General features: G+C 35.8%; 3 protein-coding genes across 7 annotated transcripts in view; 2 read left to right on the plus strand and 1 right to left on the minus strand.

The window, feature by feature from the left end:
• Positions 1-14722, plus strand: part of LOC124544450 (putative uncharacterized protein DDB_G0282133) — a 21424-nt gene extending 6702 nt beyond the window's left edge. For all 4 annotated transcript variants that reach the window (XM_047123011.1, XM_047123012.1, XM_047123014.1 and 1 more), the window contains 14 exons: positions 1-216; positions 469-579; positions 1319-1431; positions 2001-2080; positions 2346-2424; positions 3624-3691; positions 7463-7544; positions 7999-8092; positions 8212-8282; positions 9066-9180; positions 9656-9765; positions 11821-11918; positions 12264-13731; positions 14333-14722. In XM_047123011.1, the coding sequence (XP_046978967.1) occupies positions 1-216; positions 469-579; positions 1319-1431; positions 2001-2080; positions 2346-2424; positions 3624-3691; positions 7463-7544; positions 7999-8092; positions 8212-8282; positions 9066-9180; positions 9656-9765; positions 11821-11918; positions 12264-13731; positions 14333-14419 (2792 nt within the window). In that variant the 3' untranslated portion in view covers positions 14420-14722. The remainder of the gene's footprint in view (positions 217-468; positions 580-1318; positions 1432-2000; positions 2081-2345; positions 2425-3623; positions 3692-7462; positions 7545-7998; positions 8093-8211; positions 8283-9065; positions 9181-9655; positions 9766-11820; positions 11919-12263; positions 13732-14332) is intronic.
• LOC124544452 lies at positions 14160-18131 on the minus strand. 2 transcript variants are annotated; one of them, XM_047123015.1, is made up of 2 exons: positions 17654-18131; positions 14160-15027 (listed from the first exon to the last, which is right to left on the minus strand). In XM_047123015.1, the coding sequence occupies exons 1-2, from the start codon at positions 17964-17966 to the stop codon at positions 14891-14893; spliced, it is 450 nt and encodes a 149-aa protein (XP_046978971.1). In that variant the 5' UTR covers positions 17967-18131; the 3' UTR covers positions 14160-14890. The 2 variants fall into 2 exon arrangements, with proteins under 2 accessions (XP_046978971.1, XP_046978972.1); XM_047123016.1 differs by having other exon boundaries at positions 14160-15192.
• Positions 18132-18392: 261 nt separating this feature from the next.
• On the plus strand, positions 18393-22384 carry LOC124544020 (zinc transporter 9). Its single transcript, XM_047122392.1, has 12 exons — positions 18393-19008; positions 19086-19285; positions 19364-19436; positions 19512-19641; positions 19810-19948; positions 20076-20231; positions 20300-20411; positions 20515-20725; positions 20799-20916; positions 20991-21065; positions 21432-21545; positions 21622-22384. Exons 1-12 carry the CDS (start codon positions 18609-18611, stop codon positions 21664-21666), a joined length of 1773 nt encoding a protein of 590 aa, XP_046978348.1. The 5' UTR covers positions 18393-18608; the 3' UTR covers positions 21667-22384.
• The last annotated feature ends 113 nt before the right edge of the window (positions 22385-22497 follow it).

Genomic DNA, 22497 nt, shown 5'->3' on the forward strand with positions numbered 1-22497 from the left:
CGCAGCATCAACAGCATCTGCAGCAACTCCCGCATCAGCAGCACTTACAGCCAACACAGCAGCAACAACTCATGCAACCATCGCAGCACATGCAGACTTTGCAGCAGCAGCAGCATATGCAGCAATCGCAACACCAGCAGCATTTGCAGTCTTCGCAACATATGCAACATTTGCAGCATCAGCAGCAGTTACAACATCAGCCGCATACGCAACAAAGTAAGTAATATCAAATAAATTTGTTACCTATTTACTGATCTGTTTATTTGTTTACCCACAACTATTTATTTAGTTAAAATTAAAACGAAAGAAAAGTATACGCGTGTGTGTGAACTGTGTGAAAATATATGTGTGTCATAGTGTCGATTATGATATAGCTACAATGTCAACTTTGTAATATTTTTATAGTTTTAACACATATATAGCGTTTTGAAATGTCTGAATTCATATAATATGTTTTGTCAATTAAAGGTCATGAAGCGAATATAAATTCTTTGCAAGAATTGGCACAAGAACTCCGGATGGAGACTGAGAAAATCATGTGTGAACGTGCTCGCATCAAGGACGTTGTGACCAACAAAGGTATTATACTTTAATCTTTATTTTATTTACTTCGATTTTATATATATATATTTTTAGAACCAGAAGTAGGAAGTAGGTTAACATCTAAAATAATTATCTTTAATTTAAAATAACAATCAATCTACCACAATAGAAAAACATTTAGTCTACAACAGAAATAACCATCAATAATCACATTACACCGTAATAATTATAATTGCAATTCTCAATGTGTCAACTACGAATCTCCCGCCTTTTTTTTTTTTTTTTTAAAGGGAGGTTGTGTGACTTGACGCTGATGTTGCTTGTTTATGCCAACAATATATATTCATAATTTTTTAAGCGTTTAACTTAGGGGTTGTCCATTAATCACGTGATCTTTTTTTAGCATTTTTTAACCCCCCCTCCCCCATTAGTGATACGTAGTGAGGTTTAAGTCCACCCCCCCTCCCCCTTCTCAACATCACGTGTTTTTTTAGTACCTACTACTACTACTTAACATTTTCTCTGAACATTATCTTAATTTAAATACAGGTATAAACTATAATCTTATTTTATTCTGAAATTAAGGACCATATTTGTTTAAAAATCGCGCATTAGACGAAAAAATAAATACTCGAGATATCTTACTACACCCCCCCTCCCCCTTGTGTTATTTTCGTGATTTTTATCAAACCCCTCCCCCCCTTTCAAGCCTCACGTGATTAATGGACAACCCCTTACATTCGTCCCAGCTTGATAACAAAATTGATATCGATAGAGAGGAAGCAGAAGAAAGTGAACGAAGCGGGCCCGGCAGAGCGGCGGCAGATGCAACTGCGAGCGCTGCTGGCTGACAAGCAGCGCGAACTGGAGGCCTTGCTCAACAAGGAGGTAAGAGCACTCCAAGCCCTGTAACCTGGACTAATAAATAATTAAATGGAATATGCTTAACATTACTTTTTAAAGCAACTTCAAAAAGGAGGTTATCAAGTCGTCTGATTTTTTTTTTTTGTTTGTTACCTAATAACTTTTGACTGGGTGATTTTGATATTTGGTGCTTGCTTAGATATATTGTAGGGTTTTCTTGGCTGACATCGGTTGCGACTACGTGACTACGTTATATAATCGTAAATCGATTTTTAAGTAGTCTAATATTTTTCATTTCATTTTACTTAGGAACACTGCAAAATATTTTGTATAAGTAATTATTTTTTCGCTTTTTAGTGCATATTAATTTTTTTGAGACGTCGGTTTTTCTTTTTGTTAAATATTTTTATTTATACAAAAAATATTACATAAATAGATAACTGTCCTATCCTTAGCTGTATAAAAGAATCAACCTCTGTTCATTGTTTCTTTACTTGCCAAAGGTATTATTAGACGATATTGTCCGTTCTGGTACTAAGCCTCAGATATTATTTTTTTATTTAACGACATCAATAAAAATTATCAATTTATAGGCAATGACCAACGATGGGGAAGTTCAGAATATGAAACCGAATTCGCGCGTCGCATCTGTAGTCAATGAATCCTATAACAGGTATGTTTGCATTTGATAATAATAATAACAATAAACAGCTTTATTGCACACAGAAAATAAACAAAATACAAGAAAAACGCTTAAAATCAAAAGCACTACAAAAGTATGCAAAGCCTTATCACTAAGTAGTGATCTCTTCCAGGCAACCCTACTGAAAGAGACTTACAAGAGAAAACATAGTGGGCTAGTGCATTAACAAAGTTTGATGTTGATTTGCTACTTTGTTTGCCAAAGGACATATATCATTCGTTCATTTTTTTTTCAGTGAACAAGAAGAACCCGAATCTCGATCGGAACACATACAAATGGATTCACAAAGTTCGAGGGATAACGAAAACTTTAGGGTAATTAATATAATCGTCCTCATGATATATGTGGTCACAGCAATAAGTGCGAAAGAAATACGTTTATATTCGTTGATATAAATTAATAGACCGTAATTATGTCCTAACCTAAAACGATGGCAGCTAAGAAAAACTACCCAATCATGGTATTATAATACACAAGTTCCCTCACTTTGATAATTCGATGGTAAGACAAATCCAATACGACCGGAAACGGAAAAAGTTTAGGCGTAGGCTACACGTGTTTTCTAAGGGACCTCTTAAGGAGAAGGCTTATTCTACCATTCCGCTCCAATACGGCTTTCGTCGATAAACATGTCGTAAGATTCCAATCCACATGCAGACAAGCAGGCGACATTCTTACGATGTTTTCCTTCCCTGCTGAGTTCGATTTGAAATATAAAGGCAAATTAATCACATGAAATCTGATCATTGACCAGTGGTCAGTGACCCTGAATCAGCGATCACATATTCACGTGTCCCAAGCCATACAGACGCTTTATATCGTGCCAATAAAAAAGATCTATCTATAAATCACATTGAAGCATGTCAGACAGTTTGATAAAAAAAAATGCGACCATAAATCACTGTCAATCAATGTCGTTTTGTGTACAATTAATTTACGGATGTCACACTTACGTTTTACAATTTGATATTGTCTTGGTTCGTAATATATCGCAATGATTATAAGTCGTATAGTCAATATCAATTACAGGTCGTATACGAGTAGATAAATAAATTATTATCAACTTTGATTTCGAATTAAAATGACATTATTGTTCGTGATCTATAATACTGCCCAGCAGTAATACATATTATTGTTGTATTTCAATATGCAGGGCAGGGCAGCGTTACAACAGGCACAAGAAACATAACATCGTAGTTCCCTTGGCTGGTATCGCATAAGCGTAGAATAAATTGTTAAACTTCCTATTGTCAACTATTGTTTACTATTCATACCAATGATAACACTCAAAGAAATCTGAATTAAAATATTATTTACTCAAGTATACTCATAGAAGCAATTTCCAATTGCCATCTAACAGTTACTCTTTTCCACTACTTAACTTTCAAATCGGTTATAAATTGTTCTATCGCTAAACATGTTGCTTTGCGTGCCGAGTGCCGACTGAATGGCGTATGAGACGGTGTTATGGCAACATTGTCGCTCGTCGCTCAAGTGTTGTGTGTGTGCGCAGGGCGGCGACAGCGTGGCGACGGCGGCGGCGTCGCATCGCGGCAGCGCGTACGGCAGCGACAGCGACAGGTACGCTGCGCATGCGCACCCGGGCCCATAATATTCCATTACATCTTTATATATTAATAGCGTGAGCCGAATTTAGTCCCAGTGACTATAGAACAGTCGCTGCACATTAAAATCGATTACGGTCTCATTGTCAAGAAATCTATTAGATGTGCAGAAAAACAAAAGAGTTTTCTTGATTGAAATTTATTAAATTGTTACAATTTAATAAATAAATAATTTTAGAGAGCGGAAGTAAGTTACGACACGATCAAAGAAAACTCATGTGTTTTTTAACCTGAAATTTCATTTAAATATGGTTCATAGTAGATCTTAATTTCTTTAATTATGTTTATTATAGAGACGTTAAGTGCTCCTAGGTTTCGTTATTAATAAAAATATGCAATACTTTAAACAAGTGGTAGTGCCACGCTGTATACCTTCGGGTTACAGCCGAATGGGCCGGCACGCCCGGGGAAGTACCACTCTCTCACTTAAAATCGGCGTAAAGTGGTAGTTATGCTACCGCGTTTCGTCCGGTAAGTGAGAGTTCCGGAGGCCCAATCCCCCTCCCCCCCAAAACTTGATGGTTGTGCAGAATTTGGTTAAATTACCCCAGGAGGGTACCATCAGCGACAGCGGTGGAGAATCCCTCTCTGGGCATCCATGCTCAGGACATACACCACCTGAGCAGGGATGCCCAGGCTGCCCTCCGAATTCTGGGGGGGGCAATTTTGCGCTCGCCACTGTTCGGGGCAAGCGGAGCAGGCATCATAAGGCAACCCCTACCACCCTCGCTGTGGACTTCTGCAACATAAGGGGACTCAACTCCAACCTCAACGCCGTTCACTACCATCTGGAAACGGCGAAGCCGGCCTTGCTCTTTCTAACCGAGACCCAGATATCTTCTCCTGCCGATACGACTTTTCTCTCGTACCCTGGGTACAAATTGGAACATTCCTTTATACCACGAGCTGGGGTATGCGTTTACGTCAGAGATGATATCTGTTCTCGACGCCTCGGCAGCCTTGAAGGACAGGACCTATCGATTATCTGGCTGCGTGTAGACTGCGATGACCATCCGCGAATCTATGCGTGCCTTTATAGGTCCCATAGCGGTAATGCCGAAACCGACCGACTGGTTGAGCACGTCCAAATGGCTACAGATTCCGTGCTTCAGCAGATTCCATCCGCAGAGATCATTATTCTGGGTGACTTTAATGCTCACCACGCAGAATGGCTCGGCTCACGCACCACCGATCATGCGGGTAGATCTGTTCTGGACTTCGCTCTAGCATATGATCTGACACAACTGGTCAACTCGCCAACGCGAATACCGGATGTGGAGGATCATACACCTTCCCTGTTGGACCTTCTGCTGACTTCACATCCGGATGGCTATCAGGTTATCGTCGATCCCCCTCTGGGCTCGTCTGACCACTGTCTCGTCCGGAGTACAGTGCCGGTTGTGCGGTACTCACGGCCTCGCTTTGTTGGGTGCCGCCGAGTATGGCACTACAAGTCAGCAGATTGGGATGGGATGCGGTCTTTTTTTGCATCTTACCCATGGGGGCAGATTTGTTTCTCGCCGGATGATCCGAACGCTGCTGCTGACTCTGTTGCCGATGTGGTGCTTCAGGGTATGGAACTATTCATTCCTTACTCTGCAGTACCCATCGGTGGCAAGTCCCAGCCTTGGTTTGGTCGCTTCTGCAAAACGGCATCACGCCGAAAGTGGGAACGCTATCAAACCTGGGCTAATGCATCTGCCTCTCGTGATGTAAATACCAGCGCATTTAAAAAGGAATACAACTCTGCCTCTAGGTCCCTCAAAAACGTAATTGCTAGGGCGAAGACGGAGTACATTGGCAGAATTGGCGAGAGACTGGTGCGTCTCCCTTCAGGAACACGAGCGTTCTGGTCTCTCGCTAAGGCTGTCTTAGGGAATTTCTGTCAGCCATCTTTTCCATCTCTGCACAGAGACGGTGAGTCATTGGCCCATACCGCGAAAGAGAAAGCTGATCTTTTAGGCTCTCTCTTCGCGTCGAACTCGACTCTGGATGACCAAGGAAAATCTCCACCAACAATTCCGCGATGTGATACCACGATGCCGGAGGTTAAATTCCGGCAAAGTGCAGTTCGTAAAGCACTTCTTTCCTTGGACATTCATAAGTCGAGCGGACCCGATGGTATCCCTCCAATCGTGCTACGGACATGTGCTCCCGAGTTGGCACCGGTCTTAACGCGTCTTTTCCGGCAATCCTACACATTAGGCGTCGTCCCGAATTCCTGGAAGACAGCTTTGGTGCATCCGATCCCTAAAAAAGGCAACCGCTCAGACCCGTCCAATTATAGGCCTATAGCCATCACCTCCTTGCTCTCCAAGATAATGGAGTCCCTTATAAACTGCCAGCTCCTGCGGTATCTAGAGGTGAACCAGCTGATTAGCGACCGCCAGTACGGTTTCCGTCGGGGTCGGTCAGCCGGTGATCTTCTAGTTTACCTTACTCACAGGTGGGCTGAAGCAGTTGAGAGCAAGGGGGAGGCATTAGCAGCCAGCTTGGACATAGCGAAGGCCTTCGATCGTGTATGGCACAAAGCGCTTCTTTCGAAGCTTCCTTCCTATGGGCTTCCCGGGAAATTATGCAATTGGATTACCAGCTTTTTGGCAGATCGGAGCATCAAGGTCGTCGTCGACGGTGCATGCTCTGACTTAAAATTCGTCAATGCTGGTGTTCCACAAGGCTGCGTTCTATCACCCACTCTGTTTCTTCTGCATATCAATGATTTGTTGCAAATCGGGAACATTCATTGCTATGCAGACGACAGTACCGTTGACACCTTATACACCGGCCGCGCTAATATTTCTCGGGAAAACGTCGAAGAGAACCGGAACAAACTTGTGTCTGAAATCGAGTCTTCATTAAACGAAGTCTCGAATTGGGGCCGGCTAAATCTAGTCCATTTCAACCCCAAAAAGACGCAAGTTTGCGCGTTAACCGCTAAAAAAACACCATTTGTCGTATCTCCACGATTCGAGAACATTCCGATAGCCGCTACAGGTAGTATCGGAATACTTGGCGTTGATATTTCGAGCCTCGTTCAGTTCCGCGGTCAATTGGAAGGCAAAGCCAAATTGGCTTCAAAGAAGCTCGGTGTGCTCAGCAAGGCGAGACAGTATTTCACGTCGGCCCATCGCCTAAAACTTTACAAGGCGCAAATTCGGCCTCACATGGAGTACTGCTCTCACCTCTGGGCGGGTGCTCCCCAGTACCAGCTCCTTCCATTTGACCGCATCCAACGTAGAGCGGCTCGAGTTATCGACGATCAAGCCCTTTCCGATCTCCTTGATCCTTTGGCTTTGCGTAGAGATGTCGGATCACTCTGCATCTTCTACCGAATTTTTCACGGGGAATGTTCCGAGGAATTGTTCGGATTAATCCCGGCTGCTGAATTTCACCTTCGGACATCTCGCCAAAATTCTAAGTTTCACCCGCACCACCTTGATGTCCGAAAATCCACAACAGCGCGATTTCTCAGACATTTTCTGCCTCGCACAACCACTTTGTGGAACCAGCTTTCGCCGGCGGTTTTTCCGAACCGATACGACATGGGAACCTTTAAGAAAAGAGCCTACTCCTTTTTGAAAGGCCGGCAACGCACCTGCAAGTCCCCTGGTGTTGCAGGTGTCCATGGGCGGTGGTAGTCACTTTCCATCAGGTGAGCCTCCTGCTCGTTTGCCTCCTATGCCATAAAAAAAAAAAAAAAAAAAAAAAAAAAATTTGTTGCCAACAGCGCTTCCAGGAACAAGTCCAACCAAAGGAATCGTCAACGACGACGACCTACTCTGGATCGTCAGTCTGAAGAAAGCAATGTGGTGAGTTTTCTACTAGTTAACGACGAATGCGTTACACACGCTTATGTGTATGTTTTTTTTGTAGTTACCTAATAATTTATCTATTTCTTTGTTTTTTTATTACGTCTCAACAACAACAACAACAACAACAACAACAGCCTGTAAATTCCCACTGCTGTTCTAAAGGCCTCCTCTCCCTTTGAGGAGAAGGTTTGGAACATATTCCACCACCCTGTTCCAATGCGGGTTGGTGAAATACACATGTGGCAGAATTTCTATGAAATTTATCACATTCAGGTTTCCTCACGATGTTTTCCTTCGCCGCTGAGTACGAGATGAATTATAAAGACAAATTAAGCACATGAATCAGCGGTGCTTGCCTGGGTTTGAACCCGCAATCATCGGTTAAGATGCACGCGTTCTAACCACTGGGCCATCTCGACTCATCTCAACAGCCTTATTTTTTTCTAAACAGCTTCCGCTGTCCAACAATAACAACAACAATGTGCGACACGAAGTTCGGGTTGATTCGGCTAACGTCAACATGGTCCCGCCTGTCGCCCAAAATAGTAAGTATTTGTGACTTATAATAGAAATAAATATACGCAACATAATAATTATAAAACCCACATTTGATAACAATTTCATTCAAACGAATATTCTAAATATTTTTTTATTTTTTTTTTAGATGACAACACTGGACATATTCCGTACTCTCACTTACCACCGACTTGTTGGAATACCAATAAATCTAATCAGGTAAAAATATAAGAGCTTGTTTTAATGTTTAAAGATTTTTTTTATATATGTAGGTAGGCTAACGAGTTGGGTCATATGATGATCTGTAGGCACCAACCACCACCCATAGATAATGGCACTATAGTCAATATTTAACATTCATTACTTCGCCGATGCGCCACTAAACATGGGAACTAGAATGTTTTATCACTTGTGCCTGTAATTACACTGGCTCACTTACCATTCAAACCGGAACACTGTTGTTTGGCTGTAGAATATATAATGAGTGGATGGCACCTACCCAGACGGGCTAGTACAGTTATACAAATATGGACCCATGATATAATATATTCTAATGTGTTTCATTAAGATCATCATAGCCTGACTCGCGAATTCTGAATTTTTAGACAAATAAAGAGAGCCATAGATGCAGTGAAAGTGTGTTTAAACATAGGCATAGTCTCTCACTTATCTCGTAATCCTATGAAACGGAAATCTGTCAAAAATGAAACATTTTACAAGAATCTTGTAATTTGTATGGAAACTCGTAATTGTTAAATTTTAGATACAAAAAAAGTTTCTTTTACTGATTCCCTTCAGGTCCGAGGTGTTTCTTTTCGAACTAGTAGTTGATTTATGCCATCAATGCGTGTACATAGCAATAGCTTCTCTATTTATTAAAGATTTTGATGTTTTCTTAAAATATATTTATAATATTACATTCCTCCAGGATCAAGATTAGACCGATGATAATTACTTGCAAATTGCGTATTAATTAATTTTGGTTATTAATCATTGTTCCAGGACATGCGGACGAACCAATTTACTCAAAACAGCCACTCACAGACAATGGATCGTCTTATGGGCACCCCGATGTCGTTTCCTCCTTCCATGCCTTACAACATGATGATGCCGTATGGTAATTATCAAAACACACTATTAATAATAGACTCTTACATACACGCCACCAATATGAATGAATTTGACGATATACTCGAGATAACAATTGCACCGAAGTTCTAGACTAAGACTTCTTTATTTTATTCTAGTTCTATTTCATAAATACATAATGAATACCGTAAATTATTTTGAAACTTGAACAATTATAGTATGCCGTTTTGAAATGGCAAAAAAAAATCTTTAATTAATGTAAAAATTGAATGTAGTAAAACCAAAACCGTAAAAAAGCTGCAGGAGTTCTGTAATAACTTTGTTAACAATACCCGGGTTTTAAAAAAGTAAAATAGCCTGTTGTACAACAGAAGAGTTTCATTTAAAATAAATACTTATATATATTTATATTGTTAAAAATTAGGTTTAAATATTTACAAATCTTGTGCGTTGTTAAGTAAATTAAACAATTATTGATAAATTAAAAAAAATATTTGTCGTAGGTATGGTCGGTGGTTGTGGGTGCGGTTGTGGTTTCTGGGGCGCTTGGTGCTGGCAACAGCTCGTCCTGCAGCAACGGGAAATACACCAGCTCAGGGAGCAGCTCGGCCATGTAAGTACAAATTATTAATATGATATATAATATGAGACAACATCACATACATTACTCTGATCCCAATGTATAGTACGACACAACTTAGATGTCGCATCGGCAAAATTAGTAAAACCGATCACATCCGAATTGAGTACGCTATCCCAAATTATCAATATTTATTTCTCATGCGAATATGATCTTTGCACAAACGTAATAACTTGTAATATCATATAACCTAATATTCGTCAATTTGACGCGTCGATGTACATGCACTTGCTTTCTCTGACGTGTGAATCTATAGCGACGAATAGCGTCGAATGGCGCGATAGGGTGCTATTTCTATTGGTTGTGTAAATCGGCAGTAATCGGTTCTATTTTCATTCCATTGCATTTTCCGATGCTACATCTAATTTGTGTCGTACTATAAGTAGCTAGAGCACTTGTGTTATGGACAATCAGAAGTAACGAAGGTACCACAAACACCCAGACCCGAGAGAACATAGAAAACTAATGGTAATCTACATCGACTCGGCCGGAAATCGAACCCGGGACCTCAGAGGCGTACCCATGAAAACCGATGTACACACCACTCAACCATGGAGGTCGTCATTATTATACTCAAAATTCCTTAAAACTGAAATTATTACTTTATATTTTCGTATTATTTGTTCGACCTAAAATTAGTGTTTTATTCAATAAATATAAAGTATAAATTGTATTACAATTGCTCAGATTTTTTTATATTTAGCGATTAAAAATTCAAGTCATTTGTAAAAAATACATTAATAAAAAAGCATAATATTCAATACAACGTTATATAAACCTGATGACTTTCAGGCAGGATATAGTATACACATATATAATAGGCTATTTGACAATGCTAAAAATAAATTGTGAATTATTGTAATGAGTGTATATTACGAGTTTAAAAATGGTTATTTGCTAACGAAACTTGAAAATAATACTTAATTTATTCAAAAATCACTAAATAAAAATGCATTTTTTCAAGCGTTTGTCACGTGACACAAAACGTTCGTGATTGGCCGGGCTTATGATGAAGTCACTTTCTTGTAATTTTTGCTTTTCTACTATATGTACCACAGATTAAAATACAGCAAAGTGACGTCACCGACCCCATTGCAGCGCCATATTGTCCAAGTAGCTTTTTCGCACGTTATTTAAATATGGAATTTTTTATATGCTATTTTTCGGCAAATATGTACTAGAAATAAAAAAGTCAACTTTTACTGGGTTCCTTAACCTCTACTAAATAATATAAAATGGATTTTAAAAACCAGTCAAGTAGCCTATTGTATTAAACTATCATTGGTTTGTATTTTAAATGATGTACAAAAGTAACTACTGAGTTTCTCGTCGGTTTTTCTCGATGTAATCTACATTCCGAACCGGTGGTAGCTTCACTCAATATAGTTAATAAAATGACAATTCAAAAGTGCTTGTAAAAGCCTATTTGAATAAAGTATATTATGATTTATGCGATTGTTTAAGATGTTTGACGATAACCGATATATTTCTGATGTACGCCTTAATAGGCTATTTGACAATGCGAAAAATAAATTGTGAATTACTGTAATCAGTGTATATTATGAGTTTAAAATGGTTATTTACTAACGAAACTTGAAAATAATACTTAATTTATTTAAAAATCAATAAATAAAAATGCATTTTTCAAACGTTTGTCACGTGACACAAAACGCTCCTGATTAGCCGGGCTTAGGATGAAGTCACATTCTTGTAAACCTTGCTTTCCTACTATATGTACCAAATATTAAAATACAGCAAAGTGACGTCACCGACCCCATTGCGGCGCCATATTGTCCAAGTAGCGTTTTCGCGCGTTATTTAAATATGTAATTTTTAATATGATATTTTTCGGCAAAAATGTACTAGAAATAAATAAATCAACTTTTACTGGGTTCCTTAACCTCTACTAAATAATATAAAATGGATTTTAAAATCCAGTCAAATAGCCTATTGAATGTTTCAAATATCCATGTTAAGTGAAATCGTAACCACTTTTGAATAATAAAAAGTATTTTTTTTATGTTTTAGCTCGAAGAACGTTGGCGCGCTGAGACAGCCTCTCACACGTTAAACAATCAAGTGCCGCCCGGCAATCGAGCAAATAACTACTGGGATAACTTTAGAAGGTAAATTGTGCCTCGATGTAAATGCAAAACGTAACTTTTTTGTACTTATTTCAAATTTAATGTATTTTCTATCTAATTTCAGATTTTAGAACACGTACCCGTCCTTTTTAAATTATCTTATATATCACTAGTATCTATACGCATATACATATATATTTTCGGTCACCGCACATCTAACGTAAACGAGGGTAAGAAACGTGTGATAGTGTTACCTTATGGCTTTAATGTCCTTTTAATTTCCGTTAGCAAACTTTCTCCTATAGTTTTACTTTGGTACTAACACGCCGCCCCCCGCCCCCCCCCCCCCCCCCCGCCGCCCGGCCGCTCACCGCCCTGTGCTTGCAGCTACTCGCGCCAGAACCTGCTGTCGGGCAGCAGCAAGAGCAACGCGGAGACGCAGGCGGGCGCGCACGCGGCGCCGCTGGCCGAGCGCTCGCACAACAGCCTGCAGCACACGTCGTCGTCCACGTCGCCGTCGCTGACGCCCAAGCGCAACACCGAGGCGCCCGACGAGCCGCGCGCGCGCCCGCCGCGCCGCAACCTGCCCTACGAGCGCTCGCTGTCCTTCTCGTCGGCGCCCGACGTGCTCAACGTCAACCAGAACTCCGAGCCCGACGACGCCTCCAACGTCAACGTCCACCGCCGCGAGCCGCCCGCCAACTCGTTCCGCAACCTCAACTACGCCGACCCCATCCCGGAGATCGTCCAGTCGCACTCGAACAACCTCAACTCGCCCTCCGACTCGAAGAGAAAGTCCTCGGCGAAGCTTCCGTCCAAGAACTCGGCGACCAGGAGGAACTACGGGTTGGATTTCTCGCCGTCGAGCAATGTGAACGTGGCGAGCTCCTCCGCCGAGGTGCCGAATCCGAATCTGGCGTCGGCCAGCCGGGAGGTCCGAGACAAGGCTACGTCGAAATTGTTCGATCTTTTGAGGGAGAATATTTACTCCGAGGTGACGACGCTCATAGGCGTGAACGAGTCTCATCCCGATTTTCTGATTCAACTGTTTAGAGAGCTGCAGTTGATCAGCTCCGATCCGCTCCGACAAAGGGTTTTGCAATCGATTCGTAATGTTTTATCTCAATACAGTTCTCTCATTGAGAATCGAAATGAAGATACTGATCGCACGGAATCCGCTAACGCAACAGTGACGACGACTTCCGCCGAGGCGAGCGACTGTCACGACTGCAATGGCCAAAACTTGTGTTCGAGTACAGTGCAAATTGATAACAAAATTGTGCGATTCCTTTTATTAAAGAGCGAAGAGATATTTACATCTGAACTGTTAGAATCCTTAGCTTCAATTATACTCTGTAGTTCTACTGACAGTAGACAAATGAAGAGACTTCTCGATTTGCTCTCTAAATACGAAGGTACAAGAGTGTGTGACGTGTCTAGCGATATCATTGAAAATTTGCCACTGTTTAACTCGGTAAGCAATGAAGGTGAAGAATCCATTCATATGACGAACGAAATATCTGAATCCTCGATTTTACAAGACGTAGCCGGTTCCTTGAACTTATTCAGTTCGAGTGAGAGTCAATTACACCAGATGAATGCTTGCCCTTATGACATGTGGCCGGGGCATGTGCACATGGATATAGATGGCAACGATAACAGTCCACGTTCAAGTCAAGAAGGGAAGGTTGATCTCATTAATTGTTCCGAAATGCACAACGGAGATTTAGCAGAAGCCGACCAGACTTGCCATGCAGAGGGCGGCGACGGTGGCGCCAATGGGCACGACGAAATGATCGGTAATGCAGAGGCTTTGCCAGACGTCGTCGACACTGAAGAAGTCACACCCACTGAGGTAATCCAGCACGTATTGTATTGTAGATGCCTACCTTTAATTAACTGTGCTAATCGCAACATTTAATTTTATTTTCTATCGCCTAAAATAACATGCTTAATAATCATAAAGCTAAATCTACTTTGATTCTGTGTTGTAATCTCACCTTTTATATCTCTAATCAGAATGTATTTAACCTAAGTGTAATATTCACATGAAATAAATAAAATTCTAGTAATCGCATTTTTCACTTCACATAATTATATTTTAAGCTAACCTACTATACTAACTATACTATGGCCTAAAACCGAACCTTTTAAAACTATAATTGCTTCGAAATATAATCCACTTGTTATTTTTAATTACTTTATGTCTTGTTATTATATAAGTAAATTAATTTGTACATCTGTGGTATATAAAAAATTCATGACTTTATAAATAAAACAAAGTTTGGTATAAAAATTACATTTAATGAATAATCAGGTACAATGAATATCACAGTCAGATAATATAAATTATTTTTAACATTTTCAAAACTCAGTTCAAAAAATATTTCAAGTACATTTTTAATTTATTCTGTACTAAATATAAGAAATAATATTTGATTAATTTTATATTAAAGGCGGAAGCAGAGTGGCTCGGGCTTGACCGTGTGCCAACAAGGCTGCATATGGAAGAATCATCTGAAAAACAAAAAGGTGACCTTTAATATCCAGTCAACATGAAGCAAACACTCAAACATCAAACAGTTGTTTGATCTACTGTTTAAGTGAACCTGAAAAAAAATATCATTAGATCTTCATCTGCATCTGCAACAGAAAAACAAAACAAAAATAATTAAAAAAGATTTCTTTTACAGATTAGCTCACGTAGTAACAAAACAATATTTTTTCTCAATTAATCATTAATTTTATCAATTAAATCATTGTATTCTCATTACTGTTTGTTCACTGTCTATATTTACATAGCTTCATTTATGTAATATTTATTTAGAATAAATGAATATATAAACCATTCTTCTATAAATAAAAAGCCTCCCTTTTCCTATTTCAACTTTATTAGGAAAATTATTTAAATATATGCTCAAAATATAACTTCTTTTACAAAATATTTAGTACAGAAGTCTTTTATCTATCTTTAGAGTCCCAATGTTATAATAATTTTTTACACAGAATGTTCATCACAGACACTGTAACAACTGAAAAAAGTTCCCTCCATGGATATTCCAATAAAGACTCTCCAACAAATCTTCTGAATTACTTTCTAGTTTCTTGTTCTCAATTGTCTCAGGATCTAATCTTTTCTTTATTTGTACTTCTGCAGATAAAATCAATATTTCTGAATTAAATTAACAATTTAGATATGCAGAATTTTAACTAGACTATATCATGTGGACCATGAGACAACGAGATATATCTGGATTGTTGTGGGTGGGACGCAGTAAACATGGGTTGTAGTTTGAAGGCGTTGGCACCATACCCTCTGAAATAAACCGAATATTGTCATACTGTGCCCTTAGTTGTATCAGCAGGAAGCTCCATAGTGACATTTTGTTGCTGTTTCAAACCAAACTGCCAGAAATCTGGTAATTTGTATGAGTACTTAAATTTTTTTTTAGATAGATGCAAATTCATTCACAACATCAAATTACAAAATTTCTGGGGCACTTACACCTTTACAATTTTTCTTATCTAGATAAAACACACAATGACACAATTTATAAAAACAAGAACAATAATAAAGAAATGTATAAACACTACTATGTATAACACTAAATTGAAGATATTTTATAATTGATCAAAAAAAATATTTTTAAATAAATATAAATGCTAATATAATTTCATTTATTAACATCAAATATAATTATTATTAAAAAAATAAAAAAATAACATGTTTGTTTCTATTGTTCGCCATAGACACTGCATATTATTATTTAATTAATTAATACATAAAAAACATTCTTACAATTAAACTTCATATAAAATTTAATAATAAATTGATGCTTAATATGTTGTTATTTAGAAAGCTTTATTGTAAAAGTGTACTCATGCTAAATTTGATATTCTGGTAACAATGTCAGTGTGGTATCCCAGTGAAGGGTGATCCTTTAGTGAGAACATTTATCTGTGATATAACAGTCAGATTCCAATATTATTTATGTGCAATTATTATACACTTTGTAAAAACATCAATAAGAGATAAGAATCAAGCAGTATAGTGTAAAAACACTGATGTGACAGAGGAAAATGCTCTAAATGGAATCTTAAATTGTTACATTACAGGCAAATTCTCATCAGGTACACACAATAAAAAAATAAAATAGATTCGTGCATTTCAAGCAATTGTCGCCAGTAAGGACCCCACCTCAAAGTATACATTTTACATAAAAGTAACTACAACCTCGGCTTGGTGATTAGGATTTAGTTTAGTCTTAGCTAGTTTAAAGTTAAATAATGGGAGTAGATTTATGATGTTATATTCATGTGTTTTGATAATAACTGAAATATTATGTACTACTAAGAATTTATGATTAATATATGCTACATATATTATATTACCAAACTATTGCACTTAACAAGTGGTTAATAAAAAGTAATTTCTACTTTAATTTTACTTCCAAAACTTGATAACAGTTTCATTGATGTTCAAATCACAAGTTTTATCATAGTGAATATCATACATTAGTCTACCTCTTGATCAATAATATAAAAATAACATGATTTCATGAAATACCTCAAATCCTATAAGAATAAAGGCTAGGTAACAAATGTTTACAGGTGTTACCAGGCCTTTGATTCAAAATTAATATAAGTTTAATCACTTCTAATCTTTTTTCAACAACTGTGAGGAAGAAAAAGCATATGAATTTGGTATACTAACACACATATTTTAGTGTCATTTGAGTGTATTAAAAAAATATCCATATTGCAAGAATTTAAAAAATAAATATTTTTTGTGAATTTTAGTAGTTTTCAAAATAATAACCAAAATTACTCTATAATATGTTGATAAAAGTAGTGATTGGTGGTGTTTACGACACAAGTGTGTGTCATAATAATATTAGTATTATATGAGAATTTGTATCCAGAGTCATAAAATAAAATATATTCTCGTAGGCTCATTAACTTTGATAGAATAGTATATCAAATTAATAAAATAGTTGAAGCTGTTAAGTTCATAACCAAATTGCATATGTAATTATGTAATTATTATAGTTAGTGCATTCATTATTGCGAAGATACACCACAAACTTATTATAATGACACACCACTTCTTATTGTATAACAAAGAGTAGATCATTATTACTACTTAACCTGATGTTTACTGAATATGAATGTCAAAGCTTTACAGTTATATTAATTTTTTGTCATTTTAAAATACCATAACTATTACTTTAAATTACCCCTAAAATTACTTTATAATTCATTTTCAATTGATTCATAATGATTTTCCATCTTACATTACAATTATATTAATATTAAGCAATATAACTAAAAATTTTAATAAATCCATATAGTTATAAATTTCATTAGTGAGTAACACATCCTAGCATTGATATATATTTTGACGAGAATGTACAACTCAACATAAGATGACATTTGCAATGCAACAGGTGTAAGGTTGTAAAGCTATTACAATATATTAAAAATTAAATAATCTTTATTGATTTGAAACTGCAACAAAACTCTTCCTTTTATGTAAAAACAGCTTGAAGTCCAATTTTTGAACATATATGCATAACAGTAGTATCCCTGCTGCATTGATTTCAAATTTTTTTTACGTACAATTTAAATATTTAATATCATTTAAATATGTTGAGTATATAATGAATGTAAAGGGAAACCTCATTGAAGAAATTTACATATTAAATTTTAATTTAGTAACATGCTCATAAAAACTTAACTTCAATGAGATTTCTAAAGGTAATATATTAAAATCCTACCTTCTCGAAGGCGTTTATGTTGTGGATACGTGCTGTCTTCTGCACTTCTTTTTCGAGCGTTGTTTTGCGGCGACGGTATGGCTTTAATCTCAGGAACATGTGACACATCTACCATTTCGCAATCTGCATTGTCACGACTGTTTTTAATACTCTTAGGATCATGAAAACCATAATAGCAATTCGTTGAGACATGAATATTCTGGCATTGGCCCATAAATATGTTGGTGTCAGTGCAAACAGGGGCAGGTCGCATAGCTTCAAAATTATTTTTGGCATCTTGCATATGGTAGAGATTGATACTGCTAGCAGGCATTTTTCGTTATATATGTAGCTTTCTTTGCAATGAAATAACAGTGTCCTCTTCCAGAACTGTAGTTTTATGGGAAATGGTTTAAGGTTTTATTTCTTTTGCTGACTCGGCGTGATTACGAAATATACGAAAATGAATAATGATCACATCGCGCGCTTTCCATCAACTGTCAAAGTGTCAAAAAAGCGTCTATAAACGCAGATTAAAACTAATAGTAGATTATGTGAAATGAGTTATATTATATTCTTCTTGTGAAAAAAATATATTGAATACATTAAACTAGAATTACCGGCGATTTATTTAAAATTATATTTTTAGAATACCAAAATTCGGAGTCATTTTGGTATCCAAAAAGTACAAATGATTCGTATCCAGTTCCACAAAATAAATTAAAGAAAAATTAACTGTCATGGACAGACAGACAAGTGACATTGACATCATGAAATATGAATGTCTGGTCATTTTTTCAAAGAATTATATGAACATAATTTACTGTTTATTTAGCTTACAACATTCTAATTTATTTCCAAAATACATCTTAAAACATTAATTAGTGATTAAGTAATAATGTATCGTACTAAACTTTAGGCTTCAATTTAAGAAAAAGTTGCTCGTTTTAGTTTGCGATATTTATTGAATATAAAAATGATTTTGTTACATTCAGTTGCCTCAAACTTTTATAGAAAATTTGGTCGACAATATTCTCAATTAAAATTTTACAATTCATTATGTATCGGATCCTATCGAATTGTACACCGAGAAAGTTTTTTTGCGATAAATAAAAATAAAAATGTAAGTAGGAGTATTTATACTTCTACGATTTTTAATGATAAAAGTGAAGTGACGGACTCCAAGGAAGTCGCAGATAAATTGAATACAAGTGATTTAACGAAAGAGACGAAAAATTTACTCAAAGATAAATCATTGGGTGATATAATAGTTAAGACTGAAACTGATGCTGACAATGTAGTTACTAAAGTAACTATAGAGAAAGCTAAGACCAAAGAAAGTCAAGAAAATGTTAATAAAGTGGTTTCACCTCCAAGTATGAATATGAATAAATAGAAATAAAATATAAACAAACTTATCTATCATCTTTTTTATTATTTATTTAATTTTCAGAAAAGAAAAGGCTCTTGATTGATTTTTCTGCTTCATATACTGAGCGGAATTTTATAACACCTATGAGAGCTATGACTGAATACCTACTGAAGCAGTCAGACTTGGAGATATTGCCAAAAGTCCTAAGAAGATCACCATATGAGGCAGAACCACCTATTACAGTTTATTACAGGAAAGATGTTGAAGCAAAAGCTATTGAGGTAATCTCAAGTTTCCAAATTTAATTTTCTTACTCATATTAATTATTTACTCATAGTAATATAAGTATTAAACTTTAGATTTGGGGTTCAAAAGAAGCTCTTGACAAAGAACTTTTACGCAGAGAATTAGATAGAAGAAGATATGAGCAAGGTAAAATAGGAAAATGTTAATTCACTTGCAATTCTATTTTATGTAAAAAAAATTTAATTGACAATAAATTTCTAGATGTGTTTACTGTCAAAAGAAGACTCAGAAATTATAGAAGAGAAATGGGCCATAAAAGATTGAAGCATGGAGTGGAAGAAATGGGATTAAAAACAGTCTCAGGAAGAGTTGTGTTAACAGCTGTTGGAATGTAAGATAGATTTCATATATTTATTTTAAAGCATAAAATAGCTTTGAAGTTAAAAAAGTATCACTACCAATGTTGAGTACATATGAATGCTTTTTTATTATTAAGGAAAAAAACACATTTAAACTTGCAATAGATATATATTCTAATGTTTAATTGTTTATATTTCAGAAATGGTTGTAACTTTCTATTCAAGCTTTGTGCATGGTTGTACACAGGATCACATAGCTTATTTTCTGAATGCATACATTCTCTTGCTGATACTGTTAATCAACTTATATTAGCTTATGGAATACATAAGTCTGTACAAGTAAGTTTACACTGTTCTACAATGAAAAAAAGACTTTTTATATTAAAACAACATAAATATCACAAAGCTTTAAAATAATTTTATATTAAAACAACATAAATATCACAAAGCTCTAAAATAATTTCAGATTGCAGACCCTGACCATCCATACGGCTATACAAACATGAGATATGTCTCTTCATTGATATCTGGTGTTGGTATCTTTTGTGTGGGATGTGGTTTGTCATTCTACCATGGGGTCACTGGTATAATAGACCCTCAACCACTCCATGATTTCTACTGGGTAAGTGTAAAAGTTTACCTATGATATTATTGGTACAAGTGTATTTAAAATTAAAAAATATTTTTCAGGCCTATTTTGTCCTCGGTGGAGCTGTTGTCTCAGAAGGGGCTACATTAATGGTAGCTCTAAATGCAATTAAAAAAGGTGCAAAAGAAGCTAACATGAGTTTGTATGAATATGGTAAGGAGATTATTTTGACACTGTTTTATTTGCTAATAATATGATATATATTGTATATTAATTGTAAATATTCATGAAAGTAATTTAATAATTTTCATTTCAGTCATGCGAAGTTCAGATCCATCGGTAAATGTTGTTTTGTTTGAAGACACTGCAGCTGTGGCTGGTGTTATTGTAGCAGGTAGTTGTATGGCAATATCCCAGTATACAGGAAGTCCGCTGCCAGATGCAATAGGTTGCATTCTAGTTGGCACTCTGCTCGGTGGTGTAGCATCTTTTATTATACTTAGCAATGTCGGTGCTCTTGTTGGAAGGTAAAATAAATTAATTTATGATATTGTAACTGTCGAGTCTCTTACTATATTATAGAAAATAATTTTATTGCAGATCAATTCCACAAGAACAATTAGATGAGATAAATAGTGTGCTAGAAAGGGATTTCATGATAAGAGCTATACATGACGTAAAGGGTATAGACATAGGAAGTAATCTTATAAGATATAAGGTCTTTATAAACATTGTATTTGTTTATAAAATTTGAAACTTTAAATGAGTTAATAAAAACTGTTTTTTTTTCAGGCGGAAGTAGACTTTGATGGTAGAGCTCTAACTAGATCATACTTAGAGAAACATGATTTAAACATGTTATTAGAAGTAAGTACAATAATTATTTAAAACATTTCTGTATTTCATGTAATCTAATACCTGTCGAACCAGTCTATCGCCTTTTGACATTTATTCTTATATATATTATTTATTCGAATACTGCTACTATTAGATCAGTAGTAGCGATTATCGGATTTTGCAGTAGAATAAAAATATACTCGCATAAAAAAATATTCCTTTTCTTGGCTTTATATTAGCAAAAAATTGCTATGCTAAATTATACTTCAATTTAAAAAGTCTTTCTTATAGTAAGTATAAACATGAATATCAGTAGTATTTATTTATGTTTAGTATATGTTTGGTATATTTACTATTTAGTATTTTTAAAGTGATTGACTATAAAATATTCCATAGGATATGAAAAAAATTGATACCATAGACGACGTAGAGGCATTCTTACTAAAACATGGAGAAAATATTGTTGATATGTTGGGAGGAGAGATTGATAGGATAGAATTGAAGTTAAGGGTAAGTTGAGTATTACTTTTATTATTTTAAAACTAATAATATATTAGGTCATTATAAATTTCTTGTGTGTTTTCAGAAAAAGTTTCCGCAAATTCGTCACTGTGATTTGGAGATTCTATAAGAAAAATGAAAGTAGCTTACTGGCTTGTAACTTATATTAACTTAAATAGCAGTTATTTAAAAGAATATCAGTTTCGATTAAAGTAAATTCTGCAGTTGGTAATAGTTAAAAACCTATATTTAGATCTCTAATCTCATGCAATAAGCAATCTGGGGATAATTGCTTCATAACTATTACTAAAATATACGAAAATTTAAAACGATAAAATATCCCTTGTAGAAAATAAATGTTATTTAATTAATTGCTATTTATTTTTGTTTAGGACGTAAATACTTTAACCATTTATCTAGCTAGTAGAAAGTAAAAATATTAAATAACTCCATAATATACTTTTCGAAAACTAACAACTTATTTAAAGTACACATTTAGACATGTTTGAATGTGTGAGGGAAAACTAAATTTTGAATCGGTTCCACCCAATTGAGAGCTAACATTTTACACACTTTTGGTGCTGGTGACAATACTATTTAGTGTATTAAATTTATTAGTTTCAATACCTGTAGGGATTTAACACAATCTTTTTTTATAAAAATATAATTTAAATCACTGCTATTTTCAAAGAATACTTTGTAATAAGTTCATAATAACAGTGTTTTTAAAATATTTACAGTATCCCATTGCAGTTTGATTCATGTATTTTGAATTTCTATTAATCAAATGCTTTCAGGCATTATAAATTTGTATATCATGGATATTTTATTAATGTCTAATATTATTTAAAAACCTCTGTGATTTTATTGTATATAGGTTTTACAGAGTTAAGTATAAATATATGTAACCTAAAACTCATTATGACTGTAAATAAAATTGTTGAATGACAATTTGTCTTTT

This window comes from Vanessa cardui, chromosome 4 (assembly GCF_905220365.1).
Source record: "Vanessa cardui chromosome 4, ilVanCard2.1, whole genome shotgun sequence".
Lineage (NCBI taxonomy): Eukaryota > Metazoa > Arthropoda > Insecta > Lepidoptera > Nymphalidae > Vanessa > Vanessa cardui.